This window comes from Pseudophryne corroboree, chromosome 9 (genome assembly GCF_028390025.1).
Source record: "Pseudophryne corroboree isolate aPseCor3 chromosome 9, aPseCor3.hap2, whole genome shotgun sequence".
In the NCBI taxonomy this organism is placed as follows: Eukaryota; Metazoa; Chordata; class Amphibia; order Anura; family Myobatrachidae; genus Pseudophryne; species Pseudophryne corroboree.
This window is the reverse complement of record NC_086452.1, coordinates 253,636,631-253,654,109: the sequence shown is the minus strand read 5'-3', so window position 1 is coordinate 253,654,109 and position 17,479 is coordinate 253,636,631. Positions and strand designations below refer to the sequence as shown.

Sequence of the window (17,479 nt, the reverse complement as noted above, 5' to 3'; positions counted from 1 at the left end):
TCAGGGCGTTGTATATGGCCCTTAGTTCCAGGATATTGATGTGCAGACAAGTCTCCTGACTGGACCACAGCCCCTGGAAGTTTCTTCCCTGAGTGACAGCCCCCCACCCTCGGAGGCTTGCATCCGTGGTCACCCGGATCCAGTCCTGTATGCCGAACCTGCGGCCCTCGAGAAGGTGAGCACTCTGCAGCCACCACAGAAGAGTCACCCTGGCCCTGGGGGATATGGTGATCAGCCGATGCATCTGAAGATGCGATCCGGACCACTTGTCCAACAGATTCCACTGAAAGGTCCTCGCATGGAACCTGCCGAAGGGAATGGCTTCGTATGACGCCACCATCTTTCCCAGGACTCGCGTGCATTGATGCACCGACACCCGTTTTGGTTTTAAGAGGTCTCTGACCAGAGTCACGAGCTCCTGGGCCTTCTCCTCCGGGAGAAACACCTTCTTCTGGACTGTGTCCAGAATCATGCCCAGGAAGGGCAGTCTCGTCATAGGAATCAGCTGCGACTTTGGAATATTCAGAATCCGGCCGTGCTGTAGTAACACCTCCCGAGAGTTTGCTACGCTGATCAGCAACTGCTCTCTGGACCTCGCCTTTATGAGGAGATCGTCCAAGTATGGGATAATTGTGACTCCTTGCTTCCGCAGGAGCACCATCATTTCCGCCATTACCTTGGTAAATATTCTCGGTGCCGTGGACAGACCAAACGGCAACATCTGGAATTGGTAATGACAGTTCTGTACCACAAATCTGAGGTACTCCTGATGAGGTGGATAAATGGGTACATGCAGGTAAGCATCCTTTATGTCCAGAGACACCATAAAATCCCCCTCTTCCAGGCTCGCAATAACCGCCCTGAGCGATTCCATCTTGAACTTGAACCTTTTCAGGTAAATGTTCAGGGATTTTAAATTCAATATGGGTCTGACCGAACCGTCCGGTTTCGGAACCACAAACATTGTGGAATAGTAACCCCTTCCCTGTTGAGGGAGGGGAACCTGTACCACCACCTGCTGGAGATATAATTTGTGAATTGCCGCTAACACTACTTCCCTTTCTATGGGGGAAGCTGGCAGGGCCGATTTGAGGTAACGGTGAGGGGGCATCATTTCGAATTCCAGCTTGTATCCCTGAGACACAATCCGTATAGCCCAGGGATCCACCTGTGAGCGAACCCACTGGTGGCTGAAATTTCGGAGACGCGCCCCCACCGCTCCTGGCTCCACCTGTGGAGCCGCAGCGTCATGCGGTGGATTTAGTGGAAGCCGGGGAGGACTTCTGTTCCTGGGAACTAGCTGTATTGTGCAGCTTCTTTCTTCTACCCCTGCCTCTGGCAAGAAAAGATGCACCTCGGACTTTCTTACCTCTTTGCGATCGAAAGGATTGCATTTGGTAATACGGTGCCTTCTTAGGTTGTGAGGGAATATATGGCAAAAATTTTTACTTCCCAGCCGTAGCTGTGGAAACTAGGGCCCTCATTCCGAGCCGTTCGCTCGGTAAATTTCTTCGCATCGCAAGTGATTTTCCACTTAGTGCGCATGCGCAATATCCGCACTGCGACTGCGCCAAGTAATTTTGCTATGAAGATAGTATTTTTACTCACGGCTTTTTCTTCGCTCCGGCGATCGTAGTGTGATTGACAGGAAATGGGTGTTACTGGGCGGAAACAGGCCGTTTTAAGGGCGTGTGGGAAAAAACGGGGGAGTGGCTGGAGAAACGGGGGAGTGTCTGGGCGAACGCTGGGTGTGTTTGTGACGTCAAACCAGGAACGACAAGCACTGAACTGATCGCAGATGCCGAGTAAGTCTGAAGCTACTCTGAAACTGCTAAGAAGTTTGTAATCGCAATATTGCGAATACATCGTTCGCAATTTTAAGAAGCTAAGATTCACTCCCAGTAGGCGGCGGCTTAGCATGTGCAATACTGCTAAAATCGCCTTGCGAGCGAACAACTCGGAATGACCTCCTAGGTCCGAGAGACCGTCCCCAAATAATTCCTCACCCTTATAAGGTAAAACCTCCATGTGCTTTTTTGAGTCGGCATCACCTGTCCATTGCCGAGTCCACAGGACCCTTCTGGCAGAAATTGACATTGCATTTATTCTAGAGCCCAGTAGGCAAATGTCCCTCTGGGCATCCCTCATATATAGGACAGCGTCTCTTATATGCCCCAGGGTCAGTAATATAGTATCCTTGTCCAAGGTATCAAGTTCCTCAGACAGGGTATCTGTCCATGTTGCTACAGCACTACACATCCAGGCCAACGCAATTGCCGGCCTCAGTAGGGTACCTGAATGTGTATAAACGGACTTCAGGATACCTTCCTGCTTCCTATCCGCAGGATCCTTTAGGGAGGCCGTATCCTGTGATGGCAGGGCCACCTTCTTAGATAAGCGTGTCAAAGCTTTGTCTACCCTAGGGGAGGATTCCCAGCGTAACCTGTCCGTTGGCGGGAAAGGATACTCCATAAGTAACCGTTTGGAAATCTGCACTTTCCTATCAGGAGAATCCCAAGCTTTTTCACATAACTCATTTAACTCATGTGAAGGTGGAAAAGCCTTTTTTCCCCAAACATATAAACCCTCTTGTCAGGGACAGGGTTTACCTCTGAAATGTGCAATACATCCTTCATTGCTATAATCATGTAGCGGATGGCTTTAGCCATTTTAGGCTGCAACTTTGCATCATCGCCATCGACACTGGAGTCAGAATCCGTGTCGATATCTGTGTCAACAATCTGGGATAGTGGGCGCTTCTGAGACCCTGACGGCCTCTGCGCTGTAGGATCAGGCATGGGTTGGGACCCTATCTGTCCCAAGGCTTCAGCTTTATCCAACCTTTTATGCAAGGAGTTTACATTATCATTTAACACCTTCCACATATCCATCCAATCAGGTGTCGGCGCCGTCGGCGGCGACCCCACATTCATCTGCACCTGCTCTGCTTCCACATAGCCTTCCTCGTCAAACATGTTGACACAATCGTACCGACACACCACACACACAGGGGATGCTCTATTTGAGGACAGACCCCCCACAAGGCCTTTTGGAGAGACAGAGAGAGAGTATGATAGCACACAGCCCAGCGCTATATAACCCAGGAACCCAGGAATTACACAGTAACTTAGTGTTTACCCAGTAGCTGCTGTATTGGTGATTTTGCGCTAAATTTATGTGCCCCCCCCTCTCTTTTTACCCTCTTTCTACCGTGATTCTGCAGGGGAGAGCCTGGGGAGCTTCCTCTCAGCGGAGCTGTGGAGAGAAAATGGCGCTGGTGAGTGCTGAGGAAGAAGCCCCGCCCCCTCAGCGGCGGGCTTCTGTCCCGCGATTTTGTGCAAAATAACGGCGGGGGCTCATGCATATATACAGTGCCCAACTGTATATATGCTCTTTTTATGCCAGAGGTACTTAATTGCTGCCCAGGGCGCCCCCCCCCCCCCCTGCGCCCTGCACCCTACAGTGACCGGAGTGTGCAGGTTAATGTGGGAGCAATGGCGCACAGCTGCAGTGCTGTGCGCTACCTCATATGAAGACTGGAGTCTTCTGCCGCCGTTTTTGACGTATTCTTACTTCTCTCGACGGCTTCTTGCTTCTGGCTTTGCGAGGGGGACGGCGGCGCGGCTCCGGGATCGGACGACCAAGGGTGAGTTCCTGTGTTCGATCCCTCTGGAGCTAATGGTGTCCAGTAGCCTAAGAAGCACGACCTATCCGCAGTTAGTAGATTTGCTTCTCTCCCCTCAGTCCCACGTAGCAGAGAGTCTGTTGCCAGCAGATCTCTCTGAAAATAATAAACCTAACAAAATACTTTCTTATTAGCAAGCTCAGGAGAGCTCACTAAAGTGCACCCAGCTCTGTCCGGACACAGATTCTAACTAACTGAGGTCTGGAGGAGGGACATAGAGGGAGGAGCCAGTGCACACCAGTAGACCTAATTCTTTCTTAGAGTGCCCTGTCTCCTGTGGAGCCCGTCTATTCCCCGTCGTCCCCAGCATCCACTAGGACGTTAGAGAAATATAAATTTACTGTGGAAATGTGTGGAATGAGCAGTTTTCACATGTAATTCATATATACAGATATGTCCTGTTACAGCCATGCTGTGTAGCGTACGCAGTGTGACTGCCAGCTCCCGCATATGCACGCTCCCACAATCCTTTTGCTTCTATTGGAAAGCCATGGCTGCGAATGGATTGCGGTCTCACGCGGTATAGCACATCGTGGGAGCAAACGCTGAAAGGAAGTAGCAGGACACATCTGTAATAAAGGCACAGTGTTTCACACATGATGATATGTTGTGTGGTTGTGTTTTATTTTCATAAAACGTATACATTCCTAAACTGAATCCTTTAAAACCAATAAAATCCTAAAATATGGATTGAAAAAGAAAAAGTTTCATTTATTTAGATCCTAAAAAATCTGGGATCTATTAATTACATAACCTTTTATAATTTTCGTTGAGCAACATCCTTGCTTCCTCTTAGGGGGACTCAGACAGTCACAGTCAAGGTCTCTGTTCAGTTAGCAAGTACCCTATCCTTCTAATGAAACTGTCTCTCTATAAAACACTTCTATTCGACAGCTGCTGGTTATATAGACTTAATTAGACTGTACTGTACTTGGACAGGGGGAACATGTATTAAACCTGAAGAAGTAACACAGTGGAAGGTGATAACGCACCAGCCAGTCAGCTCCTAAAAGGAGATTTATGGTAAGAACTTACCGTTGTTAAATCTCTTTCTGCGAGGCACACTGGGTTCCACATGGAATAACATCGGGGTGTAGAGTAGGATCTTGATCCGAGGCACCAACAGGCTAAAGCTTTGACTGTTCCCAAAATGCTCAGCGCTGCCTCCTCTATAACCCCGCCTCAGTGCACAGGAGCTCAGTTTCGTTAACCAGTCCAGTGCAGTAGCAGGCAAAAGAGACGACAACCGTTAGTAGCCACGTACACCACATTCTCACGACAGGGGACGCACTGTAGCAGGCACAAGAACCCGGCGTCCAAAGGAAGCATCCTGGGAAGCAGCAGTATCGAAGGCATAGAACCTAATGAACGTGTTCCCGGAGGACCACGTAGCCGCCTTGCACAATTGTTCATGGGTCGCACCACATTGGGCCGCCCAAGAAGGTCCAACAGACCGAGTAGAATGGGCCTTAATGTGATCAGGAGCTGACAGACCAGCCTTCACATAAGCATGTGCAATCACCATTCTAATCCATCTGGCCAGGGTCTGATTGTGAGTAGGCCAGCCACGTTTGTGAAATCCAAACAAAACAAAGAGAGAATCAGACTTTCGAATAGAAGCAGTTCTCTTCACATAGATACGGAGAGCCCGTACCACATCCAAAGACCGCTCTTTGGAAGACAAATCAGGAGAGACAAAGGCCGGAACCACAATCTCCTGATTAAGGTGGAACGAAGAAACCACCTTAGGTAAATATCCGTCACGAGTCCTATGAACCGCCCGGTCACGGTGAAAAATCAGATATGGGGAACTACAAGACAAAGCACCCATATCCAACACTCTTCTAGCAGAGGCAATAGCCAGCAAGAACACCACCTTAAGGGAAAGCCACTTAAGGTCAGCTGAATCAAGGGGTTCAAATGGAGGCTCCTGCAAGTCCCAAGGAGCCACAGGCGGGACATAGGGAGGTTGGATACGCAACACACCCTGAGTGAAAGTATGAACATCAGGTAAAGTCGCAATTTTTCTTTGAAACCACACCGACAAGGCAGAAATATGAACCTTGAGGGAGGCCAGACGCAGGCCTAAATCTAGGCCTTGCTGCAGAAAAGCCAAAAGTTTGGCTGTACTAAACTTGGAAGCGTCATAATTGTTAGATGCGCACCAAACAAAGCAGGAATGCCAGACCCTATGATAAATCCGAGCAGAAGCCGGTTTCCGGGCCCGCAACATAGTTTTAATGACCTCTTCAGAAAAACCCTTAGCCCTCAAGACGGAAGCTTCAAGAGCCACGCCGTCAAAGATAGCCGGGCTAGGTCCTGGTAGACACAGGGGCCCTGAACAAAGAGGTCTGGGCATTGTGGAAGTAGAAGTGGACGGTCCGACGATGGGCCTTGCATGTCTGAGAACCAGTGCCGTCTGGGCCACGCCGGAGCTATGAGAAGCAGATTTCCTCTTTCTTTCTTGAACTTCCGCATTACCCTGGGCAGGAGTGAAACCGGAGGGAACACGTACGGCAGCCGAAACCTCCACGGCACCGCCAGCGCATCCACGAATGCTGCTTGAGGATCCCTTGTCCTTGCTCCGAAGATCTGTACCTTTTGATTGTGTCGAGACGCCATCAGATCTACATCTGGAAGACCCCACTTTTCCACTAGGAGTTGAAACACTTCTGGATGGAGGCCCCACTCGCCGGCATGTATGTCCTGACGACTGAGAAAGTCCGCTTCCCAATTCAGAACTCCCGGAATGAATATTGCCGATATGGCCGGTAGATGGCCTTCCGCCCAACGTAGAATCCGTGAGACTTTCTTCATTGCCAAACGGCTTCGAGTGCCACCTTGATAATTTATGTAAGCCACTGTGGTGGCATTGTCCGACTGTACTTGAACAGGATGGTTCCGAATTAAATGCTGGGCCAGGTTCAACGCATTGAAGACAGCCCGCAATTCCAGAATGTTGATCGAGAGGAGAGATTACTCCTTGGTCCACCGACCCTGAAGGGAGTGCTGTCCAGCACCGCGCCCCAACCTCTTAGACTGGCATCTGTCGTCAACAGGACCCAGTTGGATATCCAGAAGGGACGATCCCTGCACAATTGTTGGTTCCAGAGCCACCAAAGCAGCGACAGACGGACCTCTGGAGTCAATAAGATAATTTGAGATCTGATCCGGTGAGGCAGGCCGTCCCACTTGGCTAGAATCAGCCTCTGGAGGGGGCAAGAGTGGAATTGAGCATACTCCACCATGTCGAATGCTGATACCATGAGGCCCAGCACCTGCATTGCCGAATGTATCGACACTTGCGGACGAGAAAGGAAGCAACGAATCCTGTCCTGAAGCTTCAGGACTTTCTCCTGAGACAAGAACAACCTCTGGTTGTGAGTGTCCAACAGCGCTCCCAGGTGCACCATGCTCTGAGCAGGGACCAGGGAGGATTTCTTCCATTTGCTGAGCCACCCGTGGGCTTGCAGAAACCAGACCGTCATATCCAGATGACGCAGGAGAAGATCTGGGTAATTTGACAGGATTAACAAATCGTCCAGATACGGCTGTATCCTGACCCCTTGACGGTGGAGTACCACCGTCATCACCACCATAACTTTGGTGAAGACTCGCGGAGCCATTGTTAAACCAAAAGGTAATGCCCGAAACTGGTAATGGATGTTGCCAATAGCAAACCTCAGGTATTGTTGATGTGACACTGCTATTGGAATATGCAGGTAAGCATCCTGTGTGTCCAGGGAGACCATGTAGTCCCCAGGTTCCAAGGCCAGAACTATAGAGCGAAGAGTTTCCATACGGAACTTGGAAATCTTCACAAACCTGTTCAATGCCTTGATGTTGAGAATGGGCCGGGAGGACCCATTCAGTTTCGGGACTAGAAACAGCGGAGAATAGTACCCCCGGCCCCTCTGAGCAAGAGGCACTTGTACTACGACTCCTGTATCCAGGAGGGTCTGTTCCACCGAGTGAAGAGTTTTTGCCTTTGTCTGGTCCAAAGGGACGTCTGTCTGGCAAAATCGATGAGGGGGTCAGTTTTTGAAAGCTATGGCATAACCTTGAGTGACGACTTCCCGTACCAAGGCATCTGAAGTGGTCTTCAACCATTCCTGGGTATACCCTAGAAGCTGGCCCCCCACCCTGGGATCCCCCAGGGGGAGGCCTGCCCCTTCATGCGGCAGGCTTATCGGTCTTGGCAGCTGGCTGACGGGCAGCCCAGGCTCTTTTGGGCTTCGGCTTACCAGGCTTGGAAGTGCGGGCCTGCTTATGGTACGCCTGACCTTTTGCTTTACCTGAAGGACGAAAGGGGCGAAAGGACGTACATTAAGCCTTCGACACAGAAGTAGCGGTATTAGGCAGACAGGCAGTTTTGGCAGTAGCCAAGTCAGCCATTATCTTATTTAAGTCCTCCGCAAACAGAATATCTCCCTTGAAAGGGAGTACCTCCAGGGTTTTTCTAGAGTCCAGATCCACAGACCAGGATCTCAGCCACAATATCCGGCGAGCCAGGACTGACGTAGTAGAGGCCTTGGCTGCTAGGATACCGGCATCAGAAGCCACCTCTTCAATATATCAAGAAGCTGTGACAATATATGACAAGCATTGTCTAGCATGGTCAGAGGAGATTTCAGCTTCTAACTCCAAGGCCTATGCTTCAATAGCCTCTGCAGCCCATGTAGCTGCAATAGTGGGCCCTTGTGCAGCACCCATGAGGGTGTAAATCGCTTTCAGACAACCCTCCACACGTTTATCCGTAGGCTCTTTTAGAGACGTGACGGTAGTGACAGGTAGAGCTGAGGAAACCACCATCCTAGCCACATGTGAGTCCACTGTAGGAGGCGTTTCCCAATTCTTAGACAGCTCTGGCGTGAGGAGATAGCGAGCCAGCATCTTCTTTTGAGGCACAAACTTCATACCCAGGTTTTCCCAGGATTCCTGATGTATATACAACTTGTTTAACCACCTTCTGACGCTTGAACCTATCTGGTTTCTTAGGAGGGACGGATGGCTCGGGATCATCCGTAATCTGCAGAATTAACTTAATAGCCTCCAAAAGATCAGGAACATCCACATGTGAACTACCCTCCCCATTAGCCGTATCTGAGTCAGAACCTGTGGGGTCAGTATATGTGCCGTCTTCATCAGACGAGGTGTCAGTAACGGCAGTGGATTGTGAGGAGACAAGCGCTCGCTTAGAGGACCTCTTGGACTTAGGCGAGCGTTGGTCAGACTTTTTAGTAGTCAGGGACTGGTTCAACTTCTTTAATTGAGCAGATAAATCGTCCGCCCACGGCGGGTTAGCTGCAGGGACCACATACGGTTGTACCGGCATTGGGGGTCCCATAGGGGGTGTTAGTTTATAAACTAGCGTATGCAGAAGTGTGGAAAAAGCGGCCCACGGTGGGTCAGTATGTGCCTCCGCTGCCACAGTCCCACTGGGAGGCAAGGAGCCCCCAGAACCAGAGCCCACAGCTGCTATATTCTCCTCATATTTTCTGTGGCTTCAGCAACACCAGCAGTGTGTTCCGCCCCAGAATCGTTACCCTCAGAAGCAGACATGATATAACTTGCAGTATGAGGTAACACAGTACAATTATCAGCAGCACTATACCTCTGAACCCAAACCCCTGCGCAGTGTAGTCAGCACTAGCAGAAATAAAGGAGAGATATGGTGACCAAATCACAGAGAAAAATACGTAAAACAGTATATCTTTGTGAAAATCCTATATTAGATAACACCTGACGCACCAAGCCCCCTTAGGTTATGGAATATAGGGATAGCAAGATGAGTGAAAGACACGAAATGGACACCACTCAGCTGTCAAATGCACACACAGATAGTCACAGTTTGGACAAAGCAGAGGTAATTACTGACAATAATACTGCACTGGACTAGCTTACACAGCTATATAACAATAGATAAAACAGTACACAGTAAGAACTGGATGTATATCACAGGGTAATTGTACTATAAACCCCTGACTAAATGCACTCTTTCTTAACTATCACTGTCTAAAAATGCAGGTAGAATACTTAAATGTAATGTAAAGGCACAGCGCTGACAACCAGGCGGCTTTACATAGGAGGATTTGCCTAAGCAGTTCCAGGAACAGTGAGCTGAGGGATAATGGCGCCGCATACACTGACAGGGAGTGAGGAAAAGACAGATATGCAGCTCCAGGGCGGGAACACTTGCTAGAAATGGCGCCCTGGGGCTGGGGAGGGGCTTCAGGTCTAAGCCTTATCCCCTCTGCTGGCAAAACCACCGGGTACTGTGGACGATATAAGAATTGGTTTAGAGAGAAAACCTGACCTGCGCCCATGCCCTGGTGATCTAGTGGGATCGCCTGTACTGCCACAGTGTCCACCACCAGCGCGCGCGGCCCGCCTCACACTGACCGCGCCGGATCGCGATAAAGACCGGGTCCCACAAGCGGGACCCACTTACCACCTCCCGAAGCGCGGCCACGCGATCCTGGAGTGCCCCAGCCGTGTGTATCTAACGTGAAGAAAACCGGAGCCTCCACTGTAGGTACCCGGCAACCAGGGCTCGGGAGTGTACAGCGTCGCTGGGGAGAGCTGGAGCTGCAGAAGTGAATGTCACAAGACATTTACCACCGCTTCTGCCCTTGAAGTCTTCACTTTTTACCTCATAAAAAGCTTTTCTTAGGGCTGCTTGGAGCAGCCCCTCTGTTAAGTGCCTGCTTACTGCAGCACCAACTTACAAAACTGAGCTCCTGTGCTGGGAGGCGGGGTGAAATAGAAGGCAGCGCTGTGCATTCTGGGAACAGTCAAAGCTTTGAGCCTGTTGGTGCCTCGGATCAAGATCCTATTCTACACCCCATTGTCCAATCCTTGTGGAGCCCAGTGTACCCCGCAGCAGAAATATTCTTTGTATTATTCATGTACTTTATATACAGCAGTCAGAACTCAGGCATACATTAGTATGACAGGAAAGGCTCTGCCTCACCCCACTGCACGCCACTGTAACAACTGTTTAATGCAATTCCCCCCAAACAATGGAGCAGATGTATTAAGCCTGGAGAAGTGATAAAGAAGTGTAGTTGTGCATATTCATGAATTTGATTTCTGAGCATTCACAGAGTATAATCAGTCCTATACTGTACTGACTATAAGAGTTTATATTAAAGTCTAAATTATAGGTTTTTCCATTTATAATACTAAACCATTACCAAATACTTTGTTTTGCTGTTATAAATCTATTACTAGTGTTTTTTTACATTTTGTACAAGTTCCTCTTAATGGCCCAGATTTATCAAGCCTTGGAGCGTGATACAGTGCATTCGGAAAGTATTCAAAGCGCTTCACTTTTTCCACATTTTGTTATGTAACAGCCTTATTCCAAAATGGAATAAATAATTTTTTTCCCCTCAAAATTCTACACACAATAAATACCCCATAATGACAACGTGAAAAAGTTTTTTTTTAGATTTGTGCAAATTTATTACAAATAAAAAACTATGAAGTCACATGTATCTAAGTATTCACAGCCTTTGCCATGAAGCTCACAATTGAGCTCAGGTGTATCCTGTTTCCACTGATCATCCTTGAGATGTTCCTATAGCTTAATTGGAGTCAACCTGTGGTAAATTCAGTTAATTGGACATGATTTGGAAAGGCACACACCTGTCTATATAAGGTCCCATACTTGACAGTGCATGTCTGAGCACAAACCAAACATGAAGTCAAAGGAATTGTCTATAGACCTCCGAGTCAGGATTGTTTCGAGGCACAAATCTGGGAAAGGGTACAGTAAAATATCTGCTGCTTTGAAGGTCTCAGTGAGCACAGTGGCCTCCATCAGCCGTAAATGGAAGAAGTTCAGAACCACCAGGAATCTTCCTAGAGCTGGCCGGCCATCTAAACTGAGCGATCGGGGGAGAAGGACCCTAGTCACGGAGGTGACCAAGAACCCGATGGTCACTCTGAGATACAACATTCCTCTGTGGAGAGAGGAGAATCTTCCAGAAGGACAACCATCTCTGCTGCAATCCACCAATCAGGCCTGTATGGTAGAGTGGCCAAACAGAAGCAACTCCTTAGTAAAAAGCACATGGCAACTCACCCAGAGTTTGCCAAAATGCACCTGAAGGACTCTCAGACCTAGAGAAACAAAATTTTATGGTCTGATGAGGCAAAGATTGAACTCTTTGGCGTGAATGTCAGGTGTCATGTTTGGAGGAAACCAGGCACTACTCATCACCAGGCCAATACCATCCCTACATTGAAGCATGGTGGTGGCAGCATCATGCTGTGGTGATGTTTTTCAGCAGCAGGAACTGGGAGACTAGTCAAGATAGAGGGAAAGATGAATGCAGCAATGTATAGAGACATTCTGGATAAAAATCTGCTCTAGAGAGCTCTTGACCTTAGACTAAGGTGACGGTTCATCTTTCAGCAGGACAACGACCCTGAGCACACAGCCAAGATATCAAAGGAGTGGCTTCAGGACAACTCTCTGAAAGTCATTGAGTGGCCCAGCCAGAGCCCAGACTTGAATCCGATTGAACATCTCTGTAGAGATCTGAAAATGGCTGTGCATCGACACTTCCCATCCAACTCGATGGAACTTGAGAGGTGCTGCAAAGAGGAATGGGCGAAACTGTCCAAAGATCCAAAGATAGGTGTGCCAAGCTTGTGGCATCATATTCAAAAAGACTTGAGGCTGTAATTGCAGCCAAAGGTGCATCAACAAATTATTGAGCAAACACTTTTTCATGTTGTCATTATGGGGTATTGTGTGTAAATCCTTGAGGGAAAAAATTAATTTATTCCAGTTTGGAATTAGGCTGTAAGATAACAAAATGTGGAAAAAGTGAAGTGCTGTGAATACTTTCCAGATGCACTGTAAATTGTACGTTGATAAAGTACCAACCAATCAGCTCCTAACTGTTATTTTTCACTAACTGTTATTTTTCAAACACAGCCTGTAACATTGGTGCTTCATCACCATGCAATTTATAACTCTCCAGGTCTTGATAAATTTGAGCCAATACCTCCTTAAAATAGCCGATCAGGTCTGAACTGTGCATTCGCTGGCGCCACAGTGCGCCGGTGCATGCCAGACAGCCGACAGCTGTCCCAGCCCTGCGATCGCCTCTGCCTGATTGACAGGCAGAGGCAGTCGCTGGGCGGGAGGGGGTGGGCCAGCGGCATTTGCCCACCGTTTGGGGGCGTGGCCTGGGCAATGCAGGCGTGCCCGGACCATGGGGGGGGGGGGGGGGCGGGCCGCAGTGGCTGTGTGACGTGACACGCAGCCGCTGCGACCCTCACAGTGACGAGTAGCTCCTGCCAGCGCGCAGGAGCTGCGCTGGCAGGGAGCTAATCTTAAAGTACAAAAGCATCGCCGCTGTGCAATGCTTTTGTACATGTGCGTTGGGGTAGGACTAGACATGCGGGACGGACTAGCCCTGTGCTGGGCGTCCCCCCGCATGTCAGGGAAGCTGATCGTAGATGTGCTAAATTTAGCACATCTACGATCAGGTCTGAATTTGGCCCATAGTCCTGCATTGCTTTACAGATGGTTGCTAAGGAGTGGCGGTCAATTAATGGAGGAACGTTCTGGTGTTTCCTGTGAAGGCTGTCCTGAATGAGGAAAGAGGCTACAGCGTCATTAGTCCTACAGTACATTGTAACAGGGCCCTGATCCTTCCACATCATTTCCATGACACATTGTTAAATGCAAAACCCAATAGTGGCCCTGTGATATTGGCATCCCAATATCACACAGATTTCACCTGGTAGAATCCTGACATCATCCTTTGATTGGATCTTATTTCCATCTTTATACCAGGATATGGTGGCCGGGGGCTGGGAGTAAACATCGCAGGATAGTGACACTGAGCTGTGCAGAATCACACTGACATCCTCAGGCGATTCCTTAGGTTTGGCACCAGAAATTGTTGGAGATACTGTCAAATATAAGATTTGGTATCAATTAGCGATACTAGTTACCAGCCCGTAACCCATATGACATTAGTGTCAGGAGATTGATATTTAGCTTCAATGGACAGATTTATTCTCTCGTCGATATTATCATTTTACTATTACAGGAAAACTATGCTGCCTTATAATGGAAACATAAGAAAAATATGACACTTACCCATAACACCAAGACTAAAGCTTCTGCTTTTATCCCCTGCTAAATTGGAAGCAACACATATATACCGTCCTGTGTCTGATACTATGGCACTGGTGATTTGAAAATTCTGTCCCCCATTTTCAAGTCGATGATGACTGTCCTCCTGCAAAGGCTGTCCATCTTTCAGCCATATTATCTGTGGTACAGGATTACCTACAGTATATAAAGTTGTAATGTTACTTCACTGTAAAAGGAGTTAGAAACAAGATACAGGTTGAGTATCCCATATCCAAATATTCCCATTGCCATGATATCTCATTATGGTATGCAATTATTCCACAATATGGAAAAATCCGATATCCAAAATACTTCTGGTTCCAAACACTTTTGATATGGGATACTCAACCTGTATACTGTAAACTCATATACAGTGCTCTTAGCGAAAGACAAAACAAAGTGTGGCAAAAGTGCGTGTGGGCACAGAAAGTGGCTGCATCAGTATCCGGATGATAGATAGACAATGTATAAGTCGACAGTTATTAGTTAGACTCCATACAGTTGACATGAATTAGGTCAATGGGTACAACAGGTCGACAGATGAAAGGTCAATAGGTACAAATGGTTGACAGGTTCAAAAAGTCAACATGAAAATGGTCATCGTATTATTTTGTTCCAAATTTAGGATCTGCTTTATTTACTATCCACATCTATTGGTAATAGTAACCTGTGGCGAGCGAAACAAGCCAACATGCCCGAACCGTGGGGAGTGAATGGAGCCGACGAGGGTACAACTTTCTACTGAAGGTGGTCAGATCATGGGAAAGATACTACATTTGGGACAAAATAACCAAATAAACGTGTCAACCATTTTCATGTCGACCTTTCAAACCTATTGACCCTTTTGTACCTGTTAACCTTATGCACTGTCAACAGGGCCGGTGTAAGATCTCTCTGCACCCTAGGTGAAGCTTCAGCCTAGCGCCCCCTAACCTGCAACCCCCCCTTCCCCACCACCACCTTCCGGAGGGGAGATACAGGTCGCAACTAGGTGGGCTGGGGTGAATTGCATCATTATACATATACAGAGAAAAGGGACAACACTCAAATTTATAAAGTACACCAGTAATTTGAACGCTGGCATCCCGTGCGCCGGGATGCCAACTACATACCCTTAATTGTTTGTGTATACATATATATATATATATATATATATATATATATATACATACATATACACGCAGAGACATACACATATTTGTATGCTCCTTAATGTGTTCCATCCCCCATCTGTAAGTTCATCACTGACCCCCCCCCCCCCCACCCCTCCATTTGTACTGTATTGTGCCCCAGTACCTGAGTCTTCCTTATTATGCTGTTACAAGTGCTATCCACCCACCAGGCTGTAAGATCTGTACTGTCTGTGGTCCCGTGGAAACCCCCACAGGTTACTTACCTTAAGTTGATTTCTTACTTTTCACTTGTCATTAGCAGGATTTCTCATACAGGCGACAGCAGCATTACAGTGAAGCTGTGGGTGCCGACATGTAGTCAGGTGCTGCTTGCTGCTGGACAGGCGGGGTTTCAGGGGCCTGGAGGAGATGCATCAGGGCTATGAGGGGTGGCCATGGGGGCACCCTTTGGTAGCCATGGTTACATATGCCTACTATATGCCTTAACATGAGTTGATGTTACATGTGTCAGCACGGAGGAAGTGCTGGGGCACTATGTGGTACAGCCTGATAGAGGTGGCTGCACCTGATTAGACCTGCAGCAGTGGTCAGCTCAGTGTAAAAGGAGGAGGTTGCATATAAAGACATCCTTCTTTTTTTTGCTAGATAAATTCAGAGGTGCCCTCCAGGAGCCGGCACCCCTAAGCAGCTGCCTAATGGTAGAGCCAGCCCTGACTGTCAACCTTTCATCTGTCGACCTTTTGTACCTGTCAACCTTTTGTACATGTTGACTTAATGCATGTTGACCATATGGTGTTGACCTAATGACTACCTACCTAGACATTATAGATATACAGATGAAACTCAGAAAATTAGAATATCGTGCAAAAAATAATTTATTTCAGTAATTCAACTTAAAAGGTGGAACTAATATATTATATAGACTCATTACATGTAAAGTGAGATATTTCAAGCCTTTTTTTGTTATAATTGTGATGATTGTGGCTTACAGCTTAAGAAAACCCCAAATTCCAAAATCTCAGAAAATCAATAACAAAAAGGATTTTAAATACAGAAATGTCAGCCCCTGGAAAAGTATAATCATACATATGTACTCAGTACTTGGTTTGGGCCCCTTTTACATGAATGATTGCCTCAATGCGGCGTGGCATGGATTCTATCAGCCTGTGGCACTGCTGAGGTGTTATGGAAGACCAGGATGCTTCAATAGCGGCCTTCAGCTCTTCTGCATTGTTCGGTCTCATGTCTCTCACCTGAGTTTCACCTGTATTAATCCACACCCACTCTCTGTTTAACACTAAGAAAATATGGGTTTATACTTTGTCTATGCACCTTTGACAGTGAGAGCTCTTTGTCACTTTACCTACAGTATGTGAAACTACATTGGGTTTGTGGTTTGAGGATCAGCATTAAATCTAATGGGGAAAATATTCAGAATTCTAGCTCTATAATATAATATGGTTCCTATTATTGTTTAATAGTAGACAGCAACAAAAATTATGTATTATATAAATCATGTTAGCAAAAATGAGTGGTTATAAATCAGATGCAGTTCCGCATCTAGACTGAAATCTGAAATGTAAGTATAGCATTCCTGTATGTGGAAATGTTGTTTATTTTTCATATTTTAGCTACAGTATGCTACTGAATAACCCTGCCCTGTACATGCAATGTAGTATAGAAGTCACACCAGCAGGTGAATTGGCCATATAGTAGCTCTCTGCAGACGTTTCCCAGTAGGCCGGGACACAGGTCTGAGCTCTAGGCTTATCTGGGCCAGGCTGGGCACTGATGGTGTGCTCCCTGGCAGCTGCTCCCCTTTGAACGTGTGCTGTGTAGTTTGTTGTGATCTGTTCTTGTCCTTCCTTTCCTTCTATCCCCTCTATATGTGCAATGATTCTGCTCCCTTACAAAACTCAACTGGCAGCAAGTCGCATTCTATTCCATGTGTTGCAGGTGGGTAGCAAGGGAGACAAACTGGATAGCTTGCAACTCAGGAGGACGAATTGAAAATTGAGCATGGGAGGACTCTTAATGCAATGTGGCTGATGGACATGGACTAAAGTCTATTGGGGCTGGGGGTGTTACTTATTTGTCATTGGGGGCTATTCATTTAATGGTAGAGTTATAGTAAAGTTCAGGGTTTATTTAATGGTGGGGTTTATTAACTAATACCACTTTCACACCACCTGAAATATCCCGGGATTTTGCACGGGAGCGCGCAAAACCCTGGGACTGCTGGCGGTGTAAAAGAGTCCTTCTCCTAAACCCTGGGTCCACTTTCTCGGAATCCAAACCAGCTTGTACGTAGGGTTGGACACGAGTAAGACTCGAGTAGGAGGCGGTGTAAATGGGTAAGCCGGGTCAGCCGACCCGGCACCCATTTACAGCATGGCAAACCTCCCGAATCGCAGTGTCCGGCGGGCAGTCAGGAGGCTGGTGGTCACAGCGCACACTATCTATGCAGACAGTGGCGCCGTGCTGTTTGTCATGCAGCAG

General features: G+C 47.6%; 1 protein-coding gene across 3 annotated transcripts in view; it reads right to left on the bottom strand.

Moving 5' to 3' along the window:
- Positions 1-17,479, bottom strand: part of HMCN1 (hemicentin 1) — a 1,072,092-nt gene that overhangs the window by 638,350 nt on the left and 416,263 nt on the right. For all 3 annotated transcript variants that reach the window (XM_063940215.1, XM_063940214.1, XM_063940213.1), the window contains 2 exons: positions 13,812-14,003; positions 13,447-13,620 (listed from right to left, as the gene is read on the bottom strand). In XM_063940215.1, coding sequence (XP_063796285.1) covers positions 13,447-13,620; positions 13,812-14,003 — 366 coding nt within the window. The remainder of the gene's footprint in view (positions 1-13,446; positions 13,621-13,811; positions 14,004-17,479) is intronic.